The following is a 12,664-nucleotide window of genomic DNA, read 5'->3' as shown; positions in this document are numbered from 1 at the left end:
AGCGAGAGCTATCGAAGCAGCGTGCGTTGCGAGCATTCTGTCGTAGCTCCGAACGTGTTTGGTATTCCGTTAACCACAGGCAAGCTGGTCATTTCGGCAAACGATTGGAGGCATAAACTCAAGCTGATGAAGGAACTTTGGCGCATAGACGTAGGTGAGCGGCCTGATCGGTCTGCACGGTCCAGACACTTGTTGGCGCAGCGCTTAACCAGCCAAACAAAGTGCTAATATTGCTCTAACCAAGTGTAAAACATTTTAAACATTTATAAAAACAACGTGTTGATGATTACACTCCTGCGAGAAATACGCACCAGCAGCAAAGAAGAAAACGCTTCGTTGGTGCTACTGCGTATGGTTGAGCTCCATGCCACCAGATGGCTGCACCGTGCAGACCATTCTAACGCCCCTCAATTTTCCAAAAGTAGCGCCATTCTTAGATCTTTCCGCCACCCCGCTCACCCAGGCGCTTCCTCCTCCACTCCTCCTGTCGCCCCAGCCCCTCCGCTCCCCCATTGGTCAATCTGTGTCACGTGAAAGCATGCCCCGCGCTTTTGTTTATTTTTTTCTTTCCGGCGCGGAGCAGGTGCCGCGCTTTTGTATATCTTTTCTTTCCAGCGCGCTGCGACCCCCATTCTTGGGCCTGCGCGACGAAAGTACGGAAGGCGGTTTGAAGAGCGTGGTAGTTTTATACAATGTGTTAGGGCCGAGTGCCCAATTGCGATGCCGTGCTGCTGCGCCTACCGTTGCCACAACAGACCCAGTGACGGCAAAAAGCTTTTTGCTTTACCATCCGCCGGGCGCAACGCAAAACGAAGAAAAGTGTGGATTCACAAGATCGGGCGGGCTGACTTCGAGCAAGTGGCAAAGAACGCGCGGCTTTCTGAAGTAAGTGCCACGGCTTCTCCAACCTCTTCTTTTGACGCCCGTGTCAAAACGGGCCCGTGTCCAGTGCATTGGGGGCACGTTAAAGAACCCCAGCTGGAAAAAAATTAATCCGGAGCCCCCATTATGGCGTGCCTTATGATATCGTGGTGTTGGGATGTAAAACCCAAGAATCATATTTTTTCTGTCTTGTGTGCCTTGACTGTTCCAGTAAACGCAACACTGCTTCCTTGTGAAAACTTACAACGCAAAAGAATACAGACGCACGTAGTATACAGAGATAAAATTAGCACTTCAACAAAAGTGTTGCTGGTGCCAATGAGGGGAGGGGGATAATTATTTTCTGAACCTCTTTCCAGTTGTCCCATTAAGTTCCTTCTTTTTTCTATCAAATTCTAACCATTTGCACTGTAATAAATAAATAACGATTTCATATGCTGGTACGTCGTTCAAATTATCTATACCGCCTATGTGTGAAAACGTTGCTCATGGCCACCACAACCTGTGCATGAGCTACGTACATCTGTAAAAGGCGCGGAACAGAAACGGCCCTGCTGCCAGGCATTGCTGACCACAGACAGTCGGAATCTCTCACGCCCCGGCCGAACAAAAGCATCCTGCAGGTACGTAAATTAACCTACGAAACCACGTGCACATACTTTCACGCTGTCAAAACCTGAAACTCTGGTAATAACTCGCGTGTCTGAGCACACCGCGTGCTTGTGTCGTGTTTCAGCAACACGAACTTTCAACGTGCGCGCGCTTTACGCCTTAAATACGCCTTGAATAATGGTGCTTTTCTCTATTTCTTCCGCAAATCCGACACGACATTCTTAAGGCCAGTTACTGACTGACAAAGCAAGATCCAGATTGAAAAAACTGCTCCGCAGGACTCGAACGAACTTTTCCGTGGATTTCCTCCCGTAGCGTGCTAGCCGTCGTCTGCTACGGCAGGCCCACCACCGGCGGCGCCACCGTCGAGGCCGCGCCGAGCGGAGGAGGATGGAAGTGAACGGCGCTACTTTGAGAGATTGAGGGGCTTTAGACCATTCACATTTGCCCTTCTGCTCATCTCGGCTCATCCCGTTACGGCACTGTCATGCGGCCAGACCTTGTCCCCTTGCGCTTACGTTTGCCCTAATACGGAAAATTGCAAAACTGTGCCATTTCCAGCGACTTTATTATAACTTGCCTGAACTGCATGGAAGGCTTCTTATCCCACCAACCCGTACATCTTGTCGCCTTTTTAACTCTTGCAGCATCCAGCGCTTGCATGGTTCCACATTTTCCTTTAATAAATCACTTTTGCTTAGCGCCATTGCAGAATAGAACCATTTACCACATAGAGTTGTCAATGACCGTAACCCCATTATCTTCAAGCAGCTGCTCATTTATCACCTCAAACCCTCACCTTATAATGACCGTACTGTGCCTTCATTCTTTTGCGATTGCCACCTCACATTGTGACTGTTCTGCTGATTTGCTTTTGTATTTTCTTCAGTGTGCCTAGGGGCCTTTTTTCTTTCTCATACGAATCCACAGGCTGAGTTTTGTAAAAAATTGTTCCCATATCTTTGTTTCTATTATCTTCTGTAACCTCCCCCCCACCTTGTGCAATATGCCGACAGGGGTCCTTAAGGAAAAATAAATGATGATAAAACATCTGCTGGTAACTTGCATTTCAATTTTCATGGCAAGAGAGAGAAATAGTTATTTAAAATAGTGACGTTGTAGCTAGGTTGTGTCCAAGGACGACAAGCTTCAGTTGCTCTCAGGAGACTTCGGCACTAGCTGCGTGGCAAAGCTCACCCTTTGATTTTGCAATGTGTGTTTCTACAAAGGGCATTTGGGCACCAACTATTACAATTTTGGCTTTGTAATCAATTCTAACATACATATCACACTTCGATAACTTTTTCTGAAAATGAAAAGTGTACAATAGGATAGAGTAAATATGGTATTTGCATCACAATCTTTCTGGAAAATTGTTTGTCTCCATGTATACATACACCATTCCCATGCTCACAGCACTCATTTCTGTAAACGTGCAGTCGAGTGCAAAAGTCTAGAGACCATGGCTCATGCAAAAAAATAACAATAATAATAATTTCTTTTAGCTCAGCCGTGAAACATGACATTGCATAAAAGCATGGCACTGGTCAAGCAGGTGTATGTGGGCAGTATACTTGACTTCAGCCTTTAGGCCTAGGCCAGAAGAAGAAGAAAGAAATTTAGGGGCTACACTGGTCCTTAAATCTTTTGCACTCAACCGTATGTAATAAAAATGGCAATGTGACTGTCTAAAGCACTGATAATGTTTGAAACAAAACACTCACATCTGCTTTTCGAACCAACTTCCTTGCGAGCTTGATTTTTGCCTTGTTATGAACAGGCGTGCCCGGCTCAAGGTCCACAAAGTCTTCTAGCTCGTCATCGTATATCTGAAGCTAAACCACACATTTCATTTGTAAGTGGAAAAATAACAAATAAGTTCCCGATAGTACACAGTGACTGACTGAATAAACATTATTCAAAGAAAAAAACATTTCACCTCTAAATACCTCAGCTGGCTGGCAGCTACTCCAGAACGGACATATAAAAACTAATGTACAGGGGTGCTGGCAAGCACGTGGCCTTGATCAATTCCTCACTACGCAATATTGGATGTGTATGCAATAAAAATGGCTAATGAATACTTCACATTTAAGTTGCAGCACAGTAGTGCACACACACCTTTCCTACTTCTTACGAGAGAGATTAATTTTGCATTTAAAAAAATGCGCTGTACAGACACGAAGCTGTTTTTTATTAGTGGAAATAGACTTATTAAAAATAATTGACAGCAGAAGTCTATCACATCCGCTCGATTACTTGGAAATAAGGATACTATTTATACGCGAAATCGCTGTGCGGCGTTAGTTAATGAACAAAGTTTCACTAATTAACTTAGCAATTATTCATGAGGGGCGCATGTTCCGACTCGAGGCTAAACAATAATGAAGTCTTATCCATGCAGCAAGAATTGTGTATAACAGCAGTTTCGAGGCAGGAGCCTCAAAATCTGCGGTAGAATGCACTGATGTTTCACTCATAAACTCGAAGCTTAATATCTGTTGGATATTCGTTATCTGTGTTTCGCAGAAGCTTCGCTTTCTCGAGCTGTGTTTCTCGCCCGTGCCTCAGGCACGGTCCAGAACTGCGTAGCGTCAGCACTGACAAATCATTTCGTCGTCGGCAAGTGCCTTCATATTTTTGAGCAGGCCCTCATAAGGCCGGGAAGAGTTGTAAGAATTATCGTGCCGTGTAGCCTTTACTAGGCGATCCAATCCGAAACTATTTGCAACTTTCACGTACGGTGGCGCCGTCATGCGGCGGCGGCCGGAAATAATCGAAAGATTATACTCGCCGCTGGCTGCCGCCCGTTCGTGTAGCATATTGGTGTTGTCTACGCTTTTCCTTCCCTTTTGTTGATGTTTTAACGCGTTCAAAGCTCCCGTGGGATCCTGAAGGACACTTAACATGCTCAGAATGAGCAAACATAGAAGTAACCGTATTTGCTGCGTGCCGCAATGGGTGTCGAGCGGTAGCTATGCGGTTGGTGATGTGAGCCTTCACTCATTCCCACTGGCTGCGTCCATGAAGAAGAAATTGATTATTAAGCTGCGGATCGGCAAAGGTTTCACAGAAGCGATGAAGGTTTGCAGTGCGCACTTCATGCCGGAGGACTTTTTTTTTGGAATACGACAGATGAGTGACAATTCCGAGCACTTGAAATCACGAATAGCCGCACGTCCATAAAGATGCAGGCATAGCACTATATTATGTGCAGAAAAAGAAATAACGCGCAATTTTAACTCATATGTGTTGTAGGATGATTGATGCTTGCGTTCTTGCCACTCATGCCCTTGCGGCTACGTTGGAGCGCAAGCATTCTCCCTGAAGCCTTGTACCTGCTTCAAAATTTCTTGTTCTCGTTCATACATTCGTGCTGTGCAACGCCGGCTTGACATTCCACCATTTTCGAACAGAGAGACGAGTTTCTCATTTGTGCATCGAAGCAAAGTGACGCAGGCGTAGAGAGACCTGGAATTCGTACCTCGTCTGCCACTTCGATGCGCGGTTGCAACGTGTGCACAGGTGCGCATGACTGCACTCGTAAAGTAACAAATCCTAGTCCAACAAGCGTTAAACTACTGTGCAGTGTTTGCGTAGCGAACCCTCAGCTGATCTGCGTGTATATTATTTTATAAAGATAACTGGAAGAATGAAGCGAGCATTAGCGCGGACCAGTCAATGTCGGCAATGTATCGCTTGATCTGTCTATAGGCAAAACGCGGTAGGACTCACGCAGGCTGTAAAACTACCGTAAGACTGTAGCTTGCACAGCACGCATAAAACGCAATAACCAAATTGCAAGGGTGAACGGTTATCGTATTAGCTCGCGAAAGCAGTCAGATATGGTTTTTTGTTTACTTCTGGCGTTCAACATACAGCTTTGTGAACACAGGCAGGGATAACTAGACAAAAAATTTTCGCACGCAAAACGCTGCTTTAGGGCTGCTTTTCACGCCGTCGATGTAAATGACTTCGGTCGCGCGACACCAGGAAGGTTTTTTTTTTTCTCGACACGGCGGCTTATTCAAGCGGTCTAAGTAACAACTTGCAGAGAGCACCACACCGTATAAAAGTTCATGGTACCCACTCAAAGAGGTCAAATTAATAGAATAGCAAATAAAAAGCACGGTCACTTCTCTTAATAACACCGTCGCGGTAAAACTGAAACCACAGCTCATGTGGCTTGCTTCGAAGTCGCGAAGTTTTTATGCAAAGGCCTTCAACAGTCACAGACGTCGACGTGCACGCTTTTATGCCGCAACAAACAAGATGATCAGCGAAGCTGGCTTCGAATCCCGGGTTCTGCTCGCGTAATATGAGCCATTACGCAAGCTAACGACAGCGGGCGTGTAAATTGAAGAGGCATTTCAGCATGACGACGCGAAACAACATGCCACTGAGCAAGACGACCGCAGCACTGCACCGACTGCTCTAGTTCTTAATCTCTCGGACAGCCATGTTGGATTTAAGGTGGCGCCCCCTATAGGCCGTGAATGTTGCGAATAACAAAGAGCGTGTAAACCCTCGTTGGGTTACAAGAGCTTCTTTCGACCGCGATCGAGTAGAGTGCAAATTTCTCGAACCCGAATGGGATCGATCGCGATCGAAAGTGCCTGTGCGACACAGCAGTATTAAAGTGCAGACACCAAGGTACTTACCAACGTGCTGTCAGTGATGCTTGTAATTGATGACAGCTGTGCGATCAACTCATCTTGAAGACCTGACTGCAGCGTCAACGTTTTCCTTTGGCCATTTTCAAGTATGGCAACGCAAACAACGCTGGCTGCCATAGCTCGCGGTGATCTAAGAAGGGATATTAAAATCTCTACGTGTTCGCTGAGATGTTCAGGTGCCAGTCTCCCAGCCAGCGCGGCTCAGATCACCTACTGAAAAGCGCGCGGCGCAATGCCTACACCATGTGTCATGTTGTGGCGCTAGTGTCTGCTGGAATTGACATGTCAATTGTTGATAGAAATAATTTGTCATTAACAGCATTGAGTAATTTATTTTCAGGGCATCTCGGCGAAACAACAAAATTATGATTATGATTCGTTCAATTCCACCACAAATAATAATCATTCATACGCAAACAAAAACTCGAAAAGAGGTTCGTTACATACCGGGTGCCGTACTCCCTGCCCCCAGATAGGTACTTGTACGCCTAGGGAAAGACGCTGCTAGGTGCTGCTGCTAAATCCCTGTGGTTTCTGCCGGCTCACGTAGGTTCGTTCGCGTGGTCTTGTTACGCCTCGCTGGATCGTGTTCAGTCATGCCGTCCTTGCGCGGCGTCATTGTCGGCGAGTCAGGTTAAATTCTTTAATAGGTCGCGCCTGCGCCTAATTGAGTCTATTAAAGACTGCACATTCAGTTTTGCTGGCTACAATTCAGTGTGGCTGGTGTGGGCTGTCTCCACGATGCGCTTCGAGCGTGTCGATTTCGCCGTTCTTTATGTTGGCGGAAATGACCGTAAAAGCAACATGGATCTACAAGAAATATGCAGCAACATCAAGGTAAGTCTACTGAAATCACAAAATTTGAAACAATAAGCGCTAATAGTTGTGTTTTCTTTTAAATTTTAGGCCTTGATTGTTCAGCGAGACGGCGCCCGTCGTGCTGGTTTTCAAGGTGCTCTCTCGCTGGCTAGAAGATGCTGATGCGGAACAGAAAATGCAAAAACGTCGCTTGTTCAACCGCAAATTGACGGCTACGCTGAAGCGCATGCCATGTCTGCGGAATTTGAACCCCGAGGTATGGACCCCTTTTTTCCAGCGGCATGCCGTTGCATACCGTCAGGAACACGCTTGGCTTATTTCTGACTCGGTAAAAAAATGTTTCACTTTTTCTCGCTGCTCGCTGCTGAAGAAATGCGGACCGTTTGTCGTAGTTGTCTCCATTACAGGGTGGCATTACTGCGGTGAACAAAGCAAGTGTTGCCGTACATACTGTGCGCACTTCACCCTTTGTTGGGCGGTCGGAAAATATTGGTCCCACTATTCAGGGCAACTTCGCTACTCTGTAGCGGTGAAGTGTAATTTCTACCAGTGAACGTTCTTGTGTAGACATGTTTCTGAATCACGTTAAGCACATTTTTTCGTCAATTTCTTTGTCAAACACGCGATAGAGCGGTTGCGCAGATTGTTAACTTCCCTTTCTACAATGTTTGGTTTATTCTGTCGCCGTCCTTCAAACCACCACAGCGGCAAATGGACTCTTTTGATCGAAATTCCGCGTTTTCATAATAGCTGAATTTTGGTGCGGTTAGGTGTCTCAATTTCTCGTGCCCACAGCTACCAAAACAGGTGATCAAATTATTAGCATCGCGAATAAATCGCATTCCTACATATGCAAGCTGCTACATATTTTTGATTGATTGATTGAATAACTTTAATGAGCGGTTCTTAAAACGAAACCCTCTTTGCCTCTTCCTTGCTCAGTGAGTGGTGGCTGCTGCAGTCCTGCCAATATTGGTCACTGTGTATGGCACTGGATATGTGCTGCTTGGCATGTGTCTAAATGGCAACTTGGATTACCTGTTAAGTGCAGCTCAACATGTACCACTGGGTAGACACGTAGAACAAGAGGCAAGAAATTAAGTATACAACAGGAAATTTAAGAAGTCAGCCACAGAGAAGTCGGAAAGTCAGCATCGAAAGCAACCGAGTATGGACAAAAATGAACTAAACGAGACCAGGACATGCATTGTGTGCAGAGTTATAGAAGTGAACGAGTGGTTGCATTTTACTGAACATTACAAAGGCTTCACTTATAACCGATTTTCACATATGCATGGAATCTGCTAACTTTTCTGTGCAAAACTCTACCGGAAAGGATATATTGCATCCATCGGTGTTAATATATTTCTTAGCATATTTTCTCTTTTTCAGCCAACATACACATCCCCGTTAAATCAAATAGATCACTGTAGATGGCTGCCACAAGCATATTACAAGAACTGTGAATTGGAAGCTGTTGGCTACCTGTGGCACGAAGTCATGCAAGGGCACATGTAGTCTGTGTGTGCACATTGACTTCATGTTTCTCATTTGACTGGCTCCTATTGCACTCCGGCTGAATAGCAATAACACACAGGCCACTTTACGCTCGAGCTACTCGAAAGCCTGCGAAAGCTGCAGGTACATTCATAAAAGTTCATAAGTAGATGGCATTAGTGAAAAAAATTAAAACCTTTTCTGGTACAGCCGTGCGTTGTCGGAAGTGTCTCAATGCATTGCAGTGATTAAACAGGCACATATTGGCTGTACCACTTAGATTTCAGCGTGCACGCGTTGGCTGGATAAAAAATTCTACCATATTTTAACTCCAAACATTAGCTCACGGGTGGAAAGCGGTTTCTGTTGTAAATAGATGTGGCTTGCACACAAGGTATGCTGCATGAACAGAAGGTGCTGCAGCCACATAACCTGACCTTTGATCTTCATTATGCTCACAGATTGAAGGGATGGAACTAAGAGTGTGTCTTTTAAATGCTTGATTTCAGCCAGTTAAATTTGCCAACACGGGGTATTCAAACCACTGGTGTCCATCTGCTGTTGGGCTGGATTCTCAATTTAGTGAGAATACTAACTACTGCGTTCATTGGTGCTGACAGATATCAAGTCAGTTGTAGCTCGGCATTTACTGTATTCCGTTTGTCACCAAAATGCTAGAGAACCACTCGAGATCCTTCGATGTCAGCATCCTCATAATCAGTGGGCACCCCATAAGAAAAATAGGTCAATTTTGGATGGTATCCTTGCAAGTGTGAGAAGGCTAGGCCACAGAAACTCTCGTTTCTGATTTGTGCACTATTCAGCCACGTTAAAATGTGAGGAGCCTAGACATCTAAAAGACGAGCAAGCAAATTGAATGTAGCTACCAAGCAAAAAATGTGGAAGCGTAAGCTGTTGATTTTTTACTCTAAAGGCACGTTCACACTGAAGACGGAGCGGCTAAACCGGGCAAAGCTCTTGGCCAGGCGGATAAAAGCAGGCGCTAAACGAGGCAGCAAGCCCGATCGCTCGCGGACCACTTTTTTTCCTGCCCGCCAGAGCTGTCCGCTTTGCTGCAGCCAATTGGAACACCAGACGACGCTGGCGTGTGCGCGACAAGGATGGACGACCGGTGCCACGAGACGGCGACAAGTGCACCACAAAAACCTAAGATACTCCGCCTCGGTGCGGGCAGCCAGGCAAGCTGTCCAGTATACACGGTGTTTCAGCTAACTTGTGCCGAGGCTTTAAAAGAGAAAGACCGAAAGAAACTAGGCCTGCAGTACTCAGATGCAATCAATTCAGTAAACTACCCTTTTGAGCAACTTTAGTACTTACGGCTCATTGAGAGACATCTGCTTTATTTTTTCAAGACAAAAGAAAGTGCACAAAATCGAAAAAAAGTACCATGCAACTATGCACTTTTTAGCAGTGATGAACAATGCGGCATGCAGACAGGATGTAAAAAAATATGCAGTTCCGACACACTGTGAAAATTATGTAAGCAGCTTTCTTTGCTGCTAGTGTTCGTTGATGGCATTTGGCAGTGATGTGTTAAATGTTACCTTGCATGCACCACTTGTGTTTGTAGTACACAGAGCTCACAGGCAGACGTGTGCTCCGGTGCTCAAGGTGGTGTTGTGCACCATCCATATCCTGTGAGAGTAGTGGCACTGTCATTCCCTCACATGGCGCATCGCATGGCAGGTGAGGTAGAGAAATCCGTTTATTGAATCCTTAGGAGAAATAGTTGCTGCCACGTCCTGTGCCCGACAGAGCAGTGCCTGCTGGCCACCCAGGCTTCTGTCACGCAGCATGGCCTCCCAGTGTTGCAGTGTAGGGACATTGAAGTTTTGATGCTGGACCACCACTTGCATACTGTCGTTTTGACGGCGTGGTGCTGTATTGCAGTTTTGCATCTGCACATCCTGTGTCAATTGTTGGCATGGACACACTTGCTGTGTTTATTTTTTCAGAAATAGCATAAACATGCCATACCACACCTTGAACTATCATTATATTTTTAGTTTGCCCACAACTGTCACCATGTCTAGTTGTAGTGTTTTTCTTTTAAAGAGACTCCATACGAAAGATGCTTTCTGATGGCATCTTTACCTTCTCGTGTGATCATTCAGCAAGCACAAAGTACTGCAGCTTCTGCAATGCTTTTGTCTATTCCTTCCAGGCACACTACTCTCAATCTATCATTAGCGCTGAAATAGAATACCACCTGTTTCTCAAAGCAGCTTCAATATAGATTCTAATCGGAATAGGCAGACTTGTGGCAGTATACAACTTTCTATAGCCATAAAAGGCAAGCTAGCATAGTGGGGCATCTCAATGCTCGTAAAAGCATTCAACTGCATGTATCTCCAAATAACTAAGCTCAAGCAGACACTGTCAAAATCTTTGCTTGTCACGGTGAGTTGGTGCGGGAACTTGAAGGGGTCTCTTTTCCTTCATTTTTGTGTCTCATGTTTTTGCTAAGGCTCTTGCCACAGCAAAGTTGCTCTTGTGGTATTTTAGAAGGGTAATTTACTAATCACCTAGGCGATGTCATTTCCTACATTTGGTTGCACCATGTGCATCAGTGCAATAAAATGGGTCAAACGGCTTAATATGAGATGTTGCCAGGCCTTTTTGGCACGACACTTGTGGATAACATTTTGGTGTGGCTTGGGCGAGACCGAAAGAGAGAAATTTACACATACGAGCACAAAGGCCAGGCACTGTTCCCTTGTGGCCTGCACAACCACTAGAATAGCAGCTAGTCTTATCAATTCATACTGAGTATCACAAAGTGGAACATTGCAAGAACTGTAGCTTGGTTGAGACAAGGCACTTACAGCTGCAGCTGAAACATGTGGTGTGATCAACATGTACAAGGTTACAATACTCTTCACCCTTTTTGTATTTAAGACTTTTTAAACTTTGCCCGCAATTTGATTACAGCTTGCCAGAGTTCCTTGGAAAATCCTCCCATGCACCTGCAATGTACATTGGCCCCCCCCCCCCCCCCCCCCTCCTCGATGTGGCATGCAAGATGGCAGCAGCAGCTGTGGAACAGTTGAAGAGGCGAAGAAAGCTCCACATTATAATAGGTTGTATGTAAATAAAACTGATCGAACACAACCGATTCGGCTTCCACTTTTGTCAAGACAATTGTCAGCAAACAAATGGAGTAATTTCAGTAGGGCGATACTAATAGTGCATAGAAATTCTTGGAATCCTCGTCAGCTTTCTTGCTGTTAACAGGCTGTGTTGGTAAGGTGGTTTAGGTAGGGAATGCCAATTCATGAGGGATGGTCATGGCCACCATGTTCAATGTATGTGCAGCATCAATCAGTTCTCTAGACCGAGTGCACTAATGTCATGGCAGGCCAGCACTTCGTCGCATGATATATTTTCAAACCTCGCATGCTTTCTTTGGGGCTCTGAGAAAATTAATGAAGCGTGAAACTAAAATCGGCATGTTGCAGTTTTCAATACTACCATCACTGCATTTGTCCATTCTTGAAAGAAATTTTATTGTACCAAATGCATACAGAATTGTGGAATATCCGAAGTACATTTTGCTTGTTTTGGTCAAGCAGCTGGCAGAACAAAACCACGAAGTTCCAAAGCAGGAAGGTAACACTTCTTTTGAAGTACACAACGAGTGCAAAACTTGCCGCCAATTAAAAAAAGAAGGGAGCTGCTACACACCATTTCTTCGTTCTTTGACCATTTATTTTTTTCTTTTGTGGCTGATGTTTAAAAATCCTTGCTATAGCAAATGCAAAGACATCAAAAATCAACGCACGACAGATATTGGTACTATGGTGTAAAGTAATGAAGATATAATTTTGCATGCACATTATTTTGTCTGAAATAGAGGGATATAGCACAAACGTTGCTCTTCAATCCCAATAAAATATAAGGAACTCGTGGGCTACAAGAGGGCTACGGATGATTGTTGAGGGCCTCGGATTCTGTAATGTGCAGCTATACTTAAGCACACAAGCATTTTTGGAATCTGCCTCTACCTGGGTGCAGCTTTGTGACCTGGAATGAAAAGCCACACCCATCGAGATCGAGCTGCTGCAGTGGCGACATCACAGTAAAAGGTAATAGCGAAAAATTAAAATAATATGGCCATGCAACTTGCAACAAATCAGATAGGTCACCTGAAGCTTCTA

The 12,664-nt window shown here is 45.1% G+C and overlaps 1 protein-coding gene and 1 long non-coding RNA gene across 5 annotated transcripts in view; one reads left to right on the top strand and one right to left on the bottom strand.

Annotated features, from left to right (window-relative positions):
- Positions 1-6,407, bottom strand: part of LOC135907544 (gastrula zinc finger protein XlCGF57.1-like) — a 55,216-nt gene extending 48,809 nt beyond the window's left edge. For 2 of the 3 annotated variants that reach the window (XM_070536874.1, XM_065439226.1), the window contains exons 1-2: positions 6,156-6,407; positions 3,219-3,329 (exon numbers count right to left, since the gene is read on the bottom strand). In XM_070536874.1, coding sequence (XP_070392975.1) covers positions 3,219-3,329; positions 6,156-6,287 — 243 coding nt within the window. In that variant the 5' untranslated portion in view covers positions 6,288-6,407. Of the gene's footprint in view, positions 1-3,218; positions 3,330-5,630; positions 5,951-6,155 lie in introns of those variants that run through there. The other variant, XM_070536876.1, reaches the window with a different exon arrangement.
- A 219-nt stretch (positions 6,408-6,626) lies between these two features.
- Positions 6,627-11,698, top strand: LOC139059050 (uncharacterized). 2 transcript variants are annotated; one of them, XR_011513841.1, is made up of 3 exons: positions 6,627-7,007; positions 7,077-7,245; positions 9,421-11,698. It is a non-coding gene; the product is annotated as an uncharacterized lncRNA (long non-coding RNA). The 2 variants fall into 2 exon arrangements; XR_011513840.1 differs by having other exon boundaries at positions 11,439-11,641.
- The last annotated feature ends 966 nt before the right edge of the window (positions 11,699-12,664 follow it).

This window comes from Dermacentor albipictus, chromosome 4 (assembly GCF_038994185.2).
Source record: "Dermacentor albipictus isolate Rhodes 1998 colony chromosome 4, USDA_Dalb.pri_finalv2, whole genome shotgun sequence".
Taxonomy (NCBI): Eukaryota; Metazoa; Arthropoda; class Arachnida; order Ixodida; family Ixodidae; genus Dermacentor; species Dermacentor albipictus.
The sequence above is the reverse complement of the archived record's forward strand: the minus strand, read 5'-3'. Positions and strand labels throughout refer to the sequence as shown.